General features: G+C 36.7%; 1 protein-coding gene across 5 annotated transcripts in view; it reads left to right on the top strand.

The window, feature by feature from the left end:
- Nucleotides 1-17844, top strand: part of KIAA0232 (KIAA0232 ortholog) — a 48449-nt gene that overhangs the window by 12059 nt on the left and 18546 nt on the right. For all 5 annotated transcript variants that reach the window (XM_066185418.1, XM_066185417.1, XM_066185414.1 and 2 more), the window contains exons 2-3: nt 3400-3537; nt 16539-16605. In XM_066185418.1, the coding sequence (XP_066041515.1) occupies nt 3400-3537; nt 16539-16605 (205 nt within the window). The remainder of the gene's footprint in view (nt 1-3399; nt 3538-16538; nt 16606-17844) is intronic.

The following is a 17844-nucleotide window of genomic DNA, read 5'->3' as shown; positions in this document are numbered from 1 at the left end:
ATTAAGTTATTCTTGTCAGGAAACTTTGCACTTTCAGTGTCTTCATGATTGAAAATCTCTAATGAAATTATCTAGTTACATAGTAAGTAGAGGATAGTAGGACTCTGAAGAGTAGATATTTAAATAGCAGTTTAGATATACAATCTTGAGGTTTTTTCAGTATCCAGAGGGCATTGGCTTTCTGTTGATACCTCTTGATTGAATGGTCATCTCTTGAAAATTTAGGTAATGGTAGTCTCCTTTAAATATTTGAACTCTGTAAGCAAAATTTCAGTTTTTCTTCTGTGTGTGTGCACACTTTCAAAATCTGCAAGTTCAGAGTGGCATTGCTTTTGTGGAAAGTTCAGCAACCAGTGTAGCTCTCTTGCATTAAAACGAGCATTGTCTTACGATCTCTGGTTCTGTTACAAGGCAAGTGAAGGCATCCAGTAGGTGAAGAGATCAGAAGTCCTTGGTTATTCTTTCCACATGGAGGAAGTAGTTTAACTGTCTTCATGCATACAGAATGTATTGCTGAGCTGCTTTCTTTCCTGTTTGTTGTGGACTTGATACTTTTAAGTCTAAGGAGTAAACCTGCTGATGGGCTCCTGACTGCTGAGGACAGAGAGGAAACGAGAGGGGAAAAAAATTAAGAGAATAATTTAACTTATTTAAAGCATTGGGAGCTACTGGGTTGTCTGTCTTTCTTTTTTCTTTTTTTCCCTTTTTTCTTTTCTTGTAGATTTAGTCATCATAAAATCACGCTGTTTGTGTCTCACTGTTCAACAAACTCACTCTCTAGAATGTATTACATTTTCTTGTTTCTCAGGCATTTTATTGTAATGTTGGGCTTTGTAAAAACTTTTTGTATTTGATCCAGAATGGTTCTGATACACAAGAATTATGCCTAAGCATTTTCTATTTTCTTCGCTGTTCTGTAGGGTTTTATGGATGCGGTATTTAATTTGTGTACAGAAGGTGCAAGATCTGGAGTAACGTAGGCTATATCAAATACATATATAGTGCTGATAAATACTGGAGTTTAGATGAAGATTTTAAACTGCAAAAGTTAGTGCTGGTAAATACTGAAGTATAGATGAGGATTTTAAACTGCAAAATTTTGCATGGGACAGCTGTAATCCGTGGTCTTTCCTAGTCTTGTAAAATCTGAGGCTATAAAACTTAGAAATCGGCCAGGAAAAAAAATCCAAGCCAAAGTTTTAAACTTGGCAGCCAGGTGTGACTGAAAACCATATGTCTAAAAAAAAAAATTTGTGTGAATTGTGTGAAGAGGTAGAAAGAAAAGAAGAATTCTGTCTGAGCTATGTCCTCAATTGCTGCATCCTGAAAGACAAGCCATGTTGTTCCCAAAGTGCACTGACAACACACTCACTCTGTAAGGAGGAATGAGACCATGATACCACAGCTCTGGGGTGGGGGCCTGAGAGAGAATTCGGTTTAGCTTCCCTTCTCCTATTAAAAAAATTGCATATCTCTTGAAAGATCTTTTTTTCAGTTTTTAAAAGTTGAAAACTGTCAACGTTTGTAGACAAGTGTCAGATATTTTTCAAATTACACGTGTGAAGAACTGAATTAAATGCTTTATAAATTTCTGTGAGCATGAAGGTTCTTGCTGCTCTGCTGACAGATAGTTGGTAAAGCTATGATGTATCAGTGCAAAGCAAATCTTTGTTAGCATAGAGAAAAACAGTAATACATAGCATTTTGGGAATGTTTTCCTACTGCAGATGTTGTCTTTGTGAACATACCATGTAAAATCAGAATAAAGGAAGTTAACACGGTGCAAATTCGCTGGTGTACCTGGATTTTCACCCACACAAATGGGTCTGTATTTACTTATTTGCAGCTGTGCCCATGTGAATGAGCTGGAGGGGTTTTGGGAGCTGGCGGGGGGTAGGTGGTTCTCATCAGTTTGTTTTCTTTCACCTGAATATTGGGAAGAGTGCTCTACAGCCTTGTTGTATAAAAATATACATAAACTGCAATTTTGGAAAAGGCTTTAAAATTGTTTCTTAAAATGAATTGTAAATGTGCACAGTCTTTTAAATCTATTTGCTGATTTTTTTTTCTTATTTTTTTTCTATTATTTATTTTGTGAGTCCTTCTAATAACAGTACAGTAGCCTTTTCTGTTGTTTTGTTTTAAGCGAATCAGTGGCACCTTACACAAGTGCTAGGAAAAACAGAATGACTGATAGCTTTTTGTTCTTTCAGCACTAGATGCAGTTCTCCAGTTTTGGTGCTCAAATAAGACTTTAAGCAGTAAATCCAGCAAATTGTTGTGTTCCTTCATGTGAAGTCACAAATGGGAGCCCTTTGGTGGGTGCTTCTGAAAATAACTGGTCTCTCTTGGCCCCCATTTTTTTCCCATCTTGTTCTTTGATTGCACAGGGACGATTATTTGCACTGACAACTTGTTTTTACTTTGTTTTGAAACCATGGGGAATATGAATTCTTTTAAATGAGTGTAGGCCTTAGCCTGGTTTTCTTTGGAAGCAGTAACAGATACATTGAAAGGGTTGAAACAGGTAGGCTGAAAAGCATCAGATGTCTGTGGATCTCTCTGAACAAGATGATTTTAGACAAGCATACATTGTGAGATGTTAAAGACTATTTTACTGATAGCCAAAATATTTCTTTAATGAGATGAATATGGGAAATTATGTATATATATGTGAACAGACAGTGAAGAGCAAACAAGTCTGGTAATAAATTTTGTAAATTCTGCAAAGCCCATATAAAAGGGATGCTACATATCTTCAGATGATTGCATATAATACAATAGCATTCTACTTTGATTTTATTGTTCTTCATCCTTCTTCCATGTATTAGAAGCCAACCCCACCTTCTCATCCTCACTTCTCAGTTATTTGAGTTTTCTTCAGAAGTAGTTCAGGTTTATTTTATTATAGGTACTGCTATCTCTAGCTGTAATCATGTTCATTTTAACACTGAGTTGAAGGCTTCAGAATCTAACACTGCATTTTCTTCTTCTGGCTTGTTTAACTTTCTCTTAAGTTTGATCTTAACTCAGAACTACATGCTTTTCATTCTTATTATTTCAGAGATCAGTGAAACTAACATTTTTGTGTAAATTACAGTAATACATTCAACCATAAGTTGGCTATAAAATTGCCTTTGTGGATATACTTTGCAATTGGAAAATATTACAGCGAAGTGTGAGTTGCCTCCATGTCCTGTGAAAGATGCATGTGCTTTTCTGAATAGTAAGTGCAAGTTTTCTGTAATCAAACTAATCTTTAATTTGGCAAAAAGTAGTTTTTAGCAGATAGAAAGGGGTTGGTTTCATTTTGCACAGTATGTTATTTGTAGTCCTGTTCTGCTATAGTACTGAGATATTAATGTATTTAAATAATGTGATTTCTTTATTTGAATTTAGGAGAATGACATCTTCCTGGGCTGGGAAAAGGGAGCTTACAAGAAATGGGGAAAGAGTAAGAAGAAGTGCTCTGATCTAACACTAGAGGAAATGAAAAAACAGGCTGCTGTCCAGTGTCTTCGCTCTGCTTCTGATGAAGTAAGTTTGGACTGTTTAATAAATTCTTAAGGCTTTATGTCCTTCTTTGTGCTAGATATATTTGGCTTGTGATGATTATATTTTAATTTGTGGCTTCTTAAAGTGCTAGTTTGCTCCAAGCATTCTTTATTTTTATTTAGGAAATCATGAAAACCACGTACGTTAGACTGATTTCACAAGAGATTCTGTACTATGCAGTGTCATGCTTTCCTTTCTGTAAACCCTTGCCTGTTCTTGTCAGGGGCAGTTGCAATGCGCCAGTTTGAGTTAAAATTACCACAAAGCTTTGCATAAAGGTAATTCTAAAAATTCTAAGTTGACTTTGTGTTGTGTTTGAATAGAAAGGACTGGAATACCTGGGCAGAAAGCCATCTTGGTCTGTGCATGCAGACGACACACATATATGTGTAATCCAGAATTCCTAAATAAAAAGCCATGTATAGTAGGAAATGTTCACTTTCCAGATTACATGACTGAGTGGCAGTGAAGTGCACTGACTGGAGGAGGTGAGGAGAGGTGAAGGCAGCAGGTTGAAGGAAGATAGCAGAGGCAGCAGATTATCGTGTAGTTGAGCAGAAAAGTGGACGAAGGGAGAGACAGTTGAAGGCAATATTTAAAAAGAAAGAATGATCCGTAGCACAAGTCAAAAGAAGCTCTCCTGGGAGATTTTTCAGACAGCAAAAATGAGAAACTGTTTTTTAGTTTACAGAACTATAAATATTCTGATTTGTCACTGCCAAAAGGAGAAGCTACCCCACCTGTGCAGCCTGGTTGCATTATTGCTCTACACACCTTCCTAGTCATAGTTTGTGCTTGCACAAGCGTTTGGGTGGTTATGTGGAGAACTGGTTTGGGACAGTGAATCAGTTTCCTGGGATTAACCTGGTTGGGGCAGAGGAAATGTTAACCCAGAGAGATTTCCTGGTCAGATCTGTGGCACAGACACTTGTGCCAGCAAGGCTGTGGAAGAGTAATCAAGGAAGTGGGGATAATTTGGTGGTTATTCCCACCACCTTCAGCAGCACTGCCATCACATTCTGGCTCACTGTGAACCTACTTGAGTATTTGTTCAGTTACTAAATTGTTTATTGACTTAGCTGGGAGATTTTTGAACTCCCATTTTCCCATTACTTTTTATCCTAACAAAGTGATGCAAAGTACAATTTTGTTGGTAATTTGCTCTGCTCTCATAGTTACAGAATATTGAGGTCAGCGTTGTAACTACCATGGTAGTTAATTTGAATATAAATCAAATACAGAAAAATAAATACAAGAAGTAATGTCTTTCTTGAGGGTATGCTTGTTTTGTATGCCCATTTTATGAACAATAAAATGTAGGACTCATACATAGACTACAGGAATTCTGTTGATGGATTCTTAACTTCAGAAGTTAAGAATGCATTCTTGATGCATCTCTACATAGCTGAAAATCAAGAATCATCACTTAGAACTAAATTTATGTTATGTAGAGAAGTTTAGTTGCAGAGCAAAAGGAAGTAGGTGAATTTATTAATAACCTGTAACAGAGAAGGGAAGAAACTATTCAACTACAGTTTTGAAAGAATAAAAATACTTGGGATCTGAAAGGCTGAAAAATAACTTCACCTTTGACCCTGACACCTTGTCAAATTTTTAGTGTTCAACATTAACCTATAATCTGCAACCTGTAGACTTGAGTTATTTCGGGACTATTTTGACTTCTGTTGCCTTCTCAAACAATTAAGCTTCCACATTTGTTGTCATTAATGAAATTGCAGGTCATAATTTTTATAATGTATGTTCAAACACAGAACTGAACCTTTAAATCTTTTAAAAAACTTTTTACTTAAAGCTTCTTTGTAGGTAGTTGAATACATGCATTGCATGAAAGAATTAAGGGAAAGGGTGATCCTGCTTAAATGCTAGTAATACTTTAAAGTAACCTGTAAGATATCTTTTATTTCTGATTTTTCAAACACATTTCTCATGTTGTTGGGGTTTTGTATTTAAGTTTATGTGCTGATCAGATGGGAATAATGAATAGATTTTGGACTGTAAAAGATAATGTTAAAATAATGTTTCTGCTGAGGCATTCAAGGTACTCCATACAATGTTCATGGTTTTGTCTCTACAGAAAGATAAAACTACTTTGTAAACTGTAGTTGAAGTTGTAGATCAGTTGTGTGTAAGGAGTATTTATAAAAATTGTTGAGAACAAATAAATACTTTTTTTCCAGCACCACTTGAATTTTTAAAAATAGTTTTCTAAATCATCTGAAAAATGTTGCCTTGTGATTTTTTTGTTGTAGACAAAAAATGGTGAGGTAGATGTGTTCATTAGGATGTTCTCTTTTTGCAAGTGCCCTCATAAATTGTCCATATGAGCAGTTATGGAGCTTGTTTATAGTTTTGGTTACCTTCTGTGATCCCTTTTTCAAAGTCAGTGGATGCAGAAATGCCAATCTGCTCACGCAGATGAGGAACACTTGCTCTTCCATCCTAAACTCCTCTTTCAACCTTCGTGTTGGAGCAAAACAAGCAAGTTTGGGCCTCTTTATTGGGAGTAATTGGAAAAAAGTGTTAGTGGATTTTGACCTGAATATATTTAAATAAAACTGTATTTAAGTGAAGTGATTATAGTATTTACCCTCTGTGTGTCTGTAGGGAGGGTGTATATACACACACGTGTATATAGGCACACACATACAAACACACACAAAAGAGCCAAAACAGGGTGACAGTTCAATGAAGACTTTAGGATTTTGCAGCCTGATTGTTTTAGAGAGAAAAGTGTGCAGAGGATGAAAAGGTAATGAGTCAGTAGTAACTTTTCTAACTCTCATAGGAAATTACAGAGATAGAGTAAATGTCATTTTGATTTCTGCATTTAATTATTTAAACCAATAACGTGTTAAGAAATGGCAGACAGTCTGCCTCCTCCCCCTACCAATAACCAAAAGCCTTAAAATTGGGTGATCACTTCTAAAAGGTGCTTGATGGAGAGATGAAGTCATAAAATAGATTACATGAAAATTGGCTTGATAGCAGTAAGTACTTTTTTGTCAGACTTTTCATTCAGTGGTTGAAACAAATATCGTGAAATCACCTTCTGTGGATTTTCATTTCCACAGTATTCGTTCTTAGGGTCTACTTCACTTAGTAGCTTAGTTTTGCTTGAATTCAGTTCTTCCCCTCATATTAAAAAGAGTAATTCTGTAAAACACTAATCTGAGACAGAAATCCAAGGTTCTAGTTTTTATTTCACAGTGCTGAAAACAAACATCTGACTTGAAGAAGCCTAAATTTGGTGTTTATTTCTAAACCATTTCCTACGTTGTGGGGAATGACAGTTTAGAGAAGCTGCTGTGCCTCACTGTGTCTTTGCCATGGCAGAGTCTGTTGTGGTCTAAGTGTGTGTGTGAGGGGAGGCCTGATTTTGACAGACACCTTCTGGTATATGTAAGAATGCAAATTGTTAATGTATGTATGTTCTAAGGACAGTATTTTTTGTGTGACAAGCATTTTGGTGTCTCAAATTGTCTACATTGGTATGAATGAGTCTTTGGCTGCAGATGCTCTTGATGCCGTCAGGAGCAGAGGAAATATAAGTACGTTGCAACTTGCCAGAAAATGGAGACAGAATGGTGGTGAGAAAGACTTTTAAGACAAGTACTTTAATGTAGCAATCAATTGCTATTCTTACTGTAGTTCTAAAATTTATTTTTTTCTGAAACACTTGAATAAATAGCAGTTTAAAGACATACTGAAGAATTGCTCAGATTTTTAAAAGCTTGTTAGTAATATTGACCTTGAGTAGAGATTTTGTCTTAATTTTTATCCTGCTAAAGTATGGAAGAAATTTTAAAATGTTGGTTTGCAACTAACTGGTCAAGTAGGGATATCTATTCTAATGAAATATTGGGTAAAAACCCCTTGTGTTTAGGACTGGGGAATATTTATATAGAAGTCCTTTGATGAAAATAAGAAATATCCTGAAATTACTGCATCAAATTTTGAGTAAAAATAGCTGATCTGTCAGTGTTAAATAACTTGATGGTTAGTTTTGTTGTTATTGTTTGTAATTCCTATCTGAAACGTGGATCAGTTTGTTCATGTGCAAGTGGAGATTCTTTTTTTCTTTTTTTAAACCTTCTAATTCTGAAAGTACATTATTTTGTATTTGAATAATGAAACTTTTCATTACTTGTCTTCTTACTGTAAAAAGACAGAAAGCAGTATCTTTGAGACTCAGAAATTTATTAAATTAATAAGAGTTTAAAAATTCACATGTGTTACTTTTCACAATGTGGTTACTGTGAGCAAGGTTGGAATTAGAGGTTACTTAGGGAGACTGAAACATGTAAGACTTTTCAATAGGTTTATTTCCTAGCAGTATTATTGAAAAACTTATGTGCCTGTCCATTGGTCACAAATCCAAGCTTAATTAGCTCGTACCTGACTACTTTTCTGCTGAAATTGGCATTGCTCAATAGAACGAGCAGGTCTCCAGCTGTGCTGTTGCAGTTCTGTGGAGTGCAGTTAATTCACTGAACATTCGCAGTGTGACACGTGAAGCTGCACCCCAAGATGGTGCCAGAGCTGCAGTTAAAGCAGTCACTGTGTCCTTCTGCTGAAATGTGTGAGGACTTCTTAAGAATGAGCATAGGAGACAACTTCCTGTGGATCTTCCTTTCTGCACTGATGAAACCAGTGCTCCAAGACCCTTTCCTTCTCCCAGTGTAGGGAACCACTTTACCTAAGCTGTTCCACAGCACATCCTGAGACATTCCTAGTGTCCAGTGATGCTTATCTGCCAAGGCCTGTCACAATGGGGTTCAGGCAATGTGGTCCATTTTGAACTAACCAAGCTCTCAAAATCCGCTGCCACATGAAGCAGCGTGCAACATGTTAAAACAGGAGCTAGTCTTGGCTGATAGATTCCGTGATGAGTTTTGAAAGAGAGCTGCTCTAATATATTTGACAAGAACATACAGTGCCTTCCATCCCACTGTTCTAAGAAATTACTGCTTGGGGGTAACATGGAAACATAATTGGTGAAGCTTCATAACAGTAATTTCTTTTAAATGTAGTCAGGTGTGGGCATGCTAACAGCATAGAGCTTTGGTTTTGCTTACTTTGAGTCATGAGGGGGGAATATAACTATTCTGATACTTGTGTTATCATATGGGACCACAGAGAGGAACAAGTGTGGCTCTAGTGAACAATTTTGTTAAAAATTTAAAATTATAATTTTATTCTCAAATGTGCCTTGCTTTCAGCACAAACTTGAGATGTGTCTAAAATAAGATTTTGTTGAAATTTTCTTAGTGTTTGTCATCTTTCATATTTGAAGTACAGAACTGTCAAACTTCGATAGAATCAGAGAATCCTAGAATGGCTTGAGTTGGAAGAAACCTGAAAGATCATCTCATTCCAACCTCCTGCTATGGGCAGGGACACCTCCCAGTAGACCAGTTTGCTTGGAGCCCCATCCAATCTGGCCTTCAACATTTGCAGGGTTGGGGCATCCATGCAGTTACTACAGTTCTGCACTTAAACCTTCTTTGAAGAAATAATCTGCTAATCGGGCCAAATGTTTCAATTGGTTACGATTGCACATCTGAGCATGTTTTTATTGATGGGTTACTCTGGCCAGCTATTGCTGCTACCAGAGATTATGGCATCTGTGTGCCATTTACACCGAGGCACTGTTGCATGATCTGCCTTGCACTTTGCAATAGGGATAGGCAAGAACTGAGGAGAAAGGACTTCTGGAGTTTATAGCAAGGGAAGAGTCTTTCTTTTCCTCTTAAGTAGACTGGCATCTTAACTAGATGAAATCACTGCTTTTTTAATCACTGATTTATTCCTGCTGTTTCCTGCTTCTGTAACATAAGCCAGTATTTAATTAGATAATACACACAGACCACTCCACTGTGATACCAGGGAATCAGGTAAGCATCAGGTGGTTTCCTGAGTAATTTAAATTACACATTTTTATATAACTGGAAGTGACATGAATGAGAGTGTTAATGTAAAGCAAGGATGAATCAAGTTGTATAAAGGCCATCCTAACAAATCAGAAAGGTAAAGCGCAAGTTGAAAATTTGAATTTATTAAAGCAAAAAAATAAAGTTAAGATTCCAGAAGAGCCTTAATGGTTCTTGAAGCATACATCCTGACTAGCTCAGCATAAGCATTTCTGTGTGTCTGAGGATGATCGTTCAGAGTCTTTTACTGGAAAATGCCAAAACAGTTCACAAAGTCAATGAATAGTATCATTCTTTTGGGTTGTATCCAATTGCCCTTACTGAAAGGGATATACTAGCAGTTTCCAGAACACACAGCATTATTTAAGAAAGAATTTTAAAAATAACTTCAGATACCATATAGGAAATGGAAGTCATTTGTCTTGCCAAGGTAACCATCACAGAATAAATTAATTATAATAAATCGATTTCTTTTTCTGTGGCATTAAACAGATATTCATAGTACCACATATCTGATTTGTCATATTACTCAAGCCGCTTTGCTGTCTGTAATAGTAGCATTAATTGAAGTCGACAAAAGTTTTAATTATTCCAATTTTTGTATGTGTTTTCTCCATATAGAAAAGAAACATACTGAACTGGAGAAATTCCTTGTGGGAGTTTAGTCTACACAAAAGTCACTTCATAGCATTAAGTATTTCCAATAGCATAGATGACTGTCTTGGAGGCTAAAAGTAGGTATTCAGTGTGATTGGAAGTTGTTTCACCTTGTACGTGCTTCAAATGAAAATGGGAGCAAACTGGAGCAAGGCAGATCTGTCCTCACAGTAACTTCTCTGATAAGCCTGGGAGAGAAGCGAAGTTGGCCTAGCATTTCTTGCAGGGAGGAGCAGCACAAAGGAGTGGCCAGGAAAATGCCAGGGGAGTTGGTTACAGAGCTCTCCTGGATAATGCCTTGTGTTCCATTACAAAGCAGTGTTATTAGATTATAATTTTCCTTAATGCAAAACAATAATTTTCAAATTTTCACCAAAAATTTGAGTTAGGGGTCCATTATGAATTATTATCATACACACAAGCAAGTTTGAATGAATCTGGCAGAGCACCTGCTGAGGAAAATTCAAGTGTCCTTTCTGCATTTCACTTAATGCAGAAAAAAGCTGTTGCATAATTGATGGGAACACATTTTAAAAGTTTCTCCCATTTCATTGATAATACAGATATGTTTTAGCATGGGCAAGCTGAAGTCCTGTGATTAAGTGAAATCTCACAGCAGCACTGCTTACAAGGATAGCAAGTCTGTTGTGGCTTTGAAGTCAGCATGTTTGTTTATAAGTGATGAATAATGAGCAGGAAGAATAGTTTCTAGAGAGGAATTATCCTTTCTTGGGGGGATAACTTCTATTTCAGTGTAGCCTGCTATGGGAGGGATCTAAAAGAATTAAGTTTTAAATAACAGAAGTCAGATTAGCTGCTCTAGTAACCTACATTTAGGGATAGCATGTTCATTTGAAGTTAATTTGAGCTGGCAGATGATCTCTTTTATCTAGAATTAGTAAATAACATGTGCTATTTATTATCTCTCTCTCTTAGAAGGTGTTGTAAGTGGTGAATCATAGCTCTGAAATCTGAGCCTGATCCTAGCTATGTGCTAGATATGTAATTTACCTCTCCTAATGTGGTTTTAATGCCAAAGACAGAACTAAGAGAGTTGCGAGGAAGTATTTTTATTTCCTTGTTGGAGAGCTATTGCTCTCATGTTTCTTAAAATGGCTTGGATTTTTATGATATTAAGTCAGTTTGCTTGGAAATTGGTATTCTTAGGTCACACATTGATTGAAAATTACTTTGGATGAGGTGTTCATGAGCCCCAAAAGGAGAAGTTAATAAATAGAATCTGTTTTTCTGACTGGTCCAATATCTTTGTTGCAAACCATGACGTATTCAAGTAAACAGATAAAGATTTAATTGTGTTCCTACTTCTAAAGGGTCAAAAAGGTTCTGCAAGTACATACTCTTAAATGGTTCTTAGTGTCATCCACCCTATTATGATGGAGGAAAATTTCGTAATGCAAGTTGGAACCTTATTTTATTGCTTTGAAGTCCACCTGGGTTGAACACCCCAGGGAAGCTGCTGTTTTAATGGATTGATTTGTTTATTCATTTATTCACATAGTGCTGATCTTGGGCCAAGATTTTTTTTTAGTCTTTTTTTCAGTCTGTCTTGAGCACCTCTTTTGAGAGTACTTGTAATCAGATGAATTATACTGTGTCAGAATGTTAAAAAATGAAAACCTAGATTTCTAACTTTCTCTCATCATCCTACAAAATATAGAAATAGATGTGTGGTTGCAGTGAATCACATTTTGTGCCTTACTCAGTTCACGTGGCTTAACAGCTGATTCATATAGAAAAGCTATCTAATCCTGCTCTTGGTGGCAGGAGACATGCCAAGAAAATAGTCCTGGTACAGTTAGAATACCATCTTCTCTGGAGAGCACTTATGGCCTGTTAAATCAATGATTTAAAACCGAATATATTGATTTACTTTAATTTCTAGATTGTTTGAATTTTTATTTTGTGAAAGGAGTGTCAGTGTTCTCTAGTTTATCCTGTTTAAGCAGGGGTTTGGACTAGATGATCTCCAGAGGTACTTTCCAACCTAAACAAATTCTGTATGTTTGGGAAAGGGAAATGAGGATTTGTTTTGAAAGTGTAAGCTAGAAAGCTTTCAAAACCCTAATAGCAAATGAGTGATTATTTTAATTGTTCAAGTAAAAGGAAGTGCAATGCTTTTGCTTTTCAAAGAGATTGAAGAGGGGCAAGGACCTTTCCTGGTACCTTGCAGGCCTGAAGTAACAAGCCATATTTGGTAAATATTTATACTGCACAGTTCAAAGCTTCTGGAGGAAGCTTTTAACTTATGTTAGACAAGAAGCAAAAAACCTGAACCTGCCAAAAACCTAAAGCCAAACATCTCCCTAAAACAACACTTAATCCTTTGAGTTGTACAATCTGACAGCATTTTTCAGTTTCTGTGTATATCTTCATGGTTTGTCAGATGTGGAAAACCTCCTTCTAAGTACTGGCTGTCAGAATTTTGTTTTCCTTTGTTTTGTCCAGAAGGCTATTGCAGATGTGCAGACCTGCAAGACAAAGTATATGTTTGTGTGGCATTTTTTTGTTGGAGATATGAGACCCATAACCAGATATCATTACTGGGTGATGGGAAAAGGTGAAAGCTCAGTGAAAATGAAAAATTTTGTTGAACAATCCCCTTCTCAGTTCTGCAGTATAACTATGTGAAGTAATAGTGGAGCTGTTTGTGATCAAATTCAGGAAAAACTCCTTAAATTTTCTGGATGGTGGCTGTGCTGTGGCAGTTTGCAACATTCAGAAGTAACCTGCTAGCAGAGGTGAGTATCAGTTAAGAATTCAAGAGATTTGGCAAGCAAATGGGGGGAGCTAATGTTTCACCACTTCTTACTCAAAACTATGAAAACATAGAAGCCAGTGCCCACTGTTAACATAGGCAACAGTTTTTAGTGAATTTCAGTTTGGTGCACATAATACACGGTTTCTTCGTGGTTCACAGTTTGACTGAATATTTTAAATTTATAAAAACATTTCAGAAGTAGCTACATTTTGGATTTAATGTCTTCTGGGAACGCTTTCTGCAGCTATTCAGAGGTATGAATATACATACGAAAGCAGTTGGACTGCTTTAGGCTAATGGTTTACCACTTGTCATCTCTGACTGCGCTACTTCCAGAGCCGAGTGTGTTCAAAAGGTCTTTGATTTAATATTTGACATTATATATATGTATATGCTAGGGTGTTTAGGAAAAAAAAAATCCAACCTCAAAAATTGAAAACTACCAAATATATTTACAAATATATAAAAAAATATGTGTGAGCTTTGCTGTTTTGGTTTTGGGGCGGGGTTGTTTGTGTGGTTGTTTGTTTTTTCTCTTTTTTTAATGGGTCTTATTCTTCATTATGCAGAACTGCATTAATTAAGTTCTGAATAGGGTAATGGTGGTCAGTAGGGGAGACAGTGGTTATTGGAGTCCAGTAACTCCAGCAGTCATTGACTGTTGTTGTTGTTCATGCTGGGTGAGTTCAGAAGCTTAATTTATCTGTTAGCATCATCACTGCTATGTCAGTAACATGACACCTATCCTTTATGGAATCCTTTCCTTGCTGCAGCCAGCTGATAAAAAGCCAAAAAGAACAACTTTTGGTGAAACTGGATATACGTTGAAGTAGGGGAAGGAAAGAGAAATACGATAAAAACAGTAGAACAGAATAAAATGTGTTTGGTGAGCAGGAAATATTGTTACGCAAAATGAAAAATATGATTAAAAAATTATGCACTGTCCTTTGTTATTTGAATGAGAGAAGTAGGTTGGTAGAAATCAGAGCCAGACAATTTTAAGATTTCAGCCTTTCATGATGGAATTACAAAAGCAATAATTGGGCACTAAAACTTCCATATTCCACAATTTTTAAAAGGTATCCAGTATTTTATAAGTCTCCTGTATTTGTACTGTATGGGGGCTGTCTTTAAATTTGAACATAAGCAAAGTACTTCAAGCAGATCACCTGGTTTTGTTAGCCATGTCCTATTGAACCAAGCCAGTGCCTGGAATGTGTTACTTTCAAGCCATGGGGTTGTCACAGCTACAAGGCATTAAGGTAAACAATGAAGTAACTAAATCTCATATCCTGAGAACACCAGTGTCATATATGAAAGAACTGCCATGGCATTCGTTGCATTGAGGCTGCAGCACGTTTTCATGTGCTGCAGTAGGAAGTTGAGCAGGGGGACCCCAGAGTCCTGGCGTTCTGCACTGTGGGTCCCACCCCCCTTTTTTTAAAGCGAGCGCTGTCTCCTTCAGCGCCGGGCAGGACAGCGGGCAGGACAGCCGTCAGCTGACTCAAGTATTAGTTTCATGGTACAGGAGGAAATGAAGCCTTGATTCCTAAAGTTTTCACTCCTTCGGTGTAATGGTAAGCATATTGTTGCTGGTTTGGGGCATTTTTTTAGCATGATGTTATATGAAATTAAGGGCAGTGAATCTGTATTCCTTGGAGTGTTTGTTACAGGTGTCTGTTCGATTAGACAGTTCGGGGAGCGAAGGAAAACCAAAGCCAGCTCCTCCTCTGTTGACCTTTTTGAGGGAGGAGGGGGGAGTCAAGAGTGGTATAGGCATAAAGTGACAAATTATTACAACTACATAGCTTTGTCCATATTACTGTCCTGCTTGGTTCTTGCTAAGTGATTAAATTTTTACTGGTAAATTTATTGATACAGAAGATGCCTTCTGGAGTTTGATATTGCTAAGTCATCCTCAGTTAAGTATGTGGCATAAAGGTTTATATTTAGCACTTCAGTGCAGCAATACAATTAGGAACAGAACATTGCTTTCTTTCTCACTTGGCTGCAAATGATTGGAGTTAGCATATAAATCATTGCTTCACTGTATCATTTTTCAAGTGTGTTTTTTTGACAGTGAATTAAACAAACTAGTCTGACTGTATAAATTAGTATTCTCTTTTTCATAATATTTGCTTGTGCTTTAGTAACATATATTCACATTTCTCAACAATTTCTGGACAGCAGTCAGGAGAGACGAGAAACTCTTAGATCTTGGAAAAATGAAATCTTTATACCACCAGGGTGACACAGCAAGTCAAACTCTTCTGTGCATTTCTGTAACTTGATATTTGATCGGCATTACCTTTGAAGAGAAGACATGTCCCATAATTATATGCACAATTAAGATCATGTTAAATTCAGAAAATGAGATAATTTTCTTGGGGGTTTGTGTAAGTTTCTCCAAGCAGAATTTGAACTAGACTTCCAACCATGATGGAGTTGATATTGAGGAAACTGTGCACAGGATACAATAGGCTGCATGGTCCTCCCTCATTACCACTCCCAGCTGTATGGTGATGTGCAGGGGACCTCTTGTATCCTCCTCACTAGTTCCAGATTGCTGTGCTTAGCTCTCATTCCAGCTCTGTTTGTTGTTATGAGAAGTGTGAAGTGCAATCCCCAAGCACAATTCCCGAGCATTGAATAATGACAATACAAATATCCACACAGTCCCCAGCTCACCCAGGTTTCCTTCCAACAGGAATGGTCATTTCAGGCTCTAAGTTGGTGTTTAGGATTTCACTGACTGGAATTCAAATTTTATTCCATTGGAAAGACAGGGGGTTTTCCGCTGTGGATAATATATTGGACTGTTTTGCGTGTGTGTTTATTTTTAGTATTTTGGTATTTATGTAGAGGAATAAAGGAGGAAAATAGAGGCTTATAGGAATATGAAGAAAGTGATTATTTTTCCCTCTGCTGTCCTGTGGTGTTTATAACGCAATGTTTAAAAAGAAAAAAAAAAACCTTGTCATTTTAAATTGGCAAGACTGTGGGATGGGTTTTGCATACAGATACAGTGGAAGCATTTCCTCTCCGTCTCTGCCACATATGTGGGTACACCTTCCTACTGTTCTCTTTTCCATCTTCATGCCTGATTTTCTGTATCCTTTTAACAGTCCCTTTCCCACAGGTATACATTGTGCAGCCAGAAGGGTCAGGCCAAGCTTTTTGAAATGCATCTTAGTGATCAATAGGTCATTGAACTTCTCTCCTGAGACTCCTGGCTAAATCTGCAGCAATACCATGCAGTAAATGTGACATGCTGTGTTTGCAAAGCCTGGGCTATCCAATGGTGCAACAATGTGACCTGTAGTTTGACACCTCTGTGTGAATGTACCTTCATGTTCCAGGGAACCATTTTGACCTCTAACTAATATATTTATAGGATTGGATTTATGCTAGTAATAATTTTTGTGGATTTTTCATATGTAGTTACTGTGCAAAAAGAACAGTGTGTCTACTGAGATATGTTTAGTGTGTGGGCATATTTTTATATTAAAATTTTATTTTACATTAAAATTCTTTTTAGTAAGTTATGTTTTCTATTTTTTTTTCTTTTTTTCCCATGTGGTTTTGTTGTCGTGCAGAGCTCTGGGATTGAAACGTTAGTGGAGGAGCTTTGCTCCAAACTGAAAGACCTTCAGAGTAAGCAAGGTGAGGAAAAAAATGTTTAAACTTCTGAGGCCGCATATTGTATTTATCAACTCTGCAACATTCTGAGACGGGGGTGTGTGTGAGAGAGTAGGCTGTTATTTCAGTAGTGTTTAGTACAGGCCATGCAATTTTAAAATACATTTGAATAATTTCATTCAAATAATTAAAGCAGTTTTGTAATGGTATGCTTTATTTACCTAAGAAATAGCCAGTCACAAATGGAGTTTTCTTCATGAGAAGCTGTAACTATTCATATCCAGCTGTGACTGCTTTTTTAGTAAATATTCCAAATTCAGCATCCCCCTCCCTACCAAAAGTAATGAAAATGAAGTAGGCTTGATTCTATTCCTTTTGTGTAATGATGCTTGCAAAGAGCAAATTTGCCTCAAAATAATTATGTGGAAACTATCTGTGGGAAAAGCGTCCAAATAACCATCGCCACTTAAAATTTCTGGGCTACAGGGGATTGATAATGGGCACTTCATGATGTCAAGCTTAGGGGAGGGAGCATAATCTAAAGTTGTGTTGTCCCCAGTGAAAATTCATTGCACATAAATGTTTGTTCAGGCACACAGCAGCAGTTTTGGACACTTGGGGTAAAATTAATAAGCTTATTATGTAGTATAAGTAGCTGTAAATAGGAGATAAACATTTACCTGCTTAAAGCATGGTTTTAGCCGTTTCCTTTCCCTTTTTTCTTTTTTTTTAACACTAATCATTAGTCGGTTCTTAGTATTTCATAATGCTATGAATTTCTTCCTGAGCCAAAGTGATGTTGAGCATTTATTTTGAAAAACAATAAATTAAAAAAATAGTATGTCTCACTTTATTAATTTTAAAGGTTTTAATATGAAGAATTAGAAAATCTTCAGAGTCCCCCCTCTCACAGGAAATATGCCTTTACATCCACTCAAAGCTCAGCAATTACTGCAAGGATATTTCCTTTTAGCGAAACACATGAGAAGTTAGATGTGGCCAATGATAAAAACATTTAGTTAAATAGTTGGTTTTTTAAGAAATATTTTTTGTGTCTGTAGCAATGCAAGAATGAGATAAGGATTTGGACATGAAACAATTACACATTCAGCAGGATTACTCCCAGTGGGGCATTGCTAGCCATGAGATTGCATGGAGATTCTGGCCAGTTGTATTTGGTCAGATTTGAAGGACTGGACAACTGTGAAAAACTTGAATCTTGGGTGGTCATTCATAATTTCTTAATGTTATTTACAGTGTTGT

Source organism: Chamaea fasciata, unplaced genomic scaffold, assembly GCF_029207755.1.
Source record: "Chamaea fasciata isolate MVZ Bird 193981 ecotype frontalis unplaced genomic scaffold, bChaFas1.0.hap1 SCAF_6, whole genome shotgun sequence".
NCBI classification, from domain to species: domain Eukaryota; kingdom Metazoa; phylum Chordata; class Aves; order Passeriformes; family Sylviidae; genus Chamaea; species Chamaea fasciata.
This window is presented reverse-complemented; position numbering and strand designations above follow the sequence as displayed.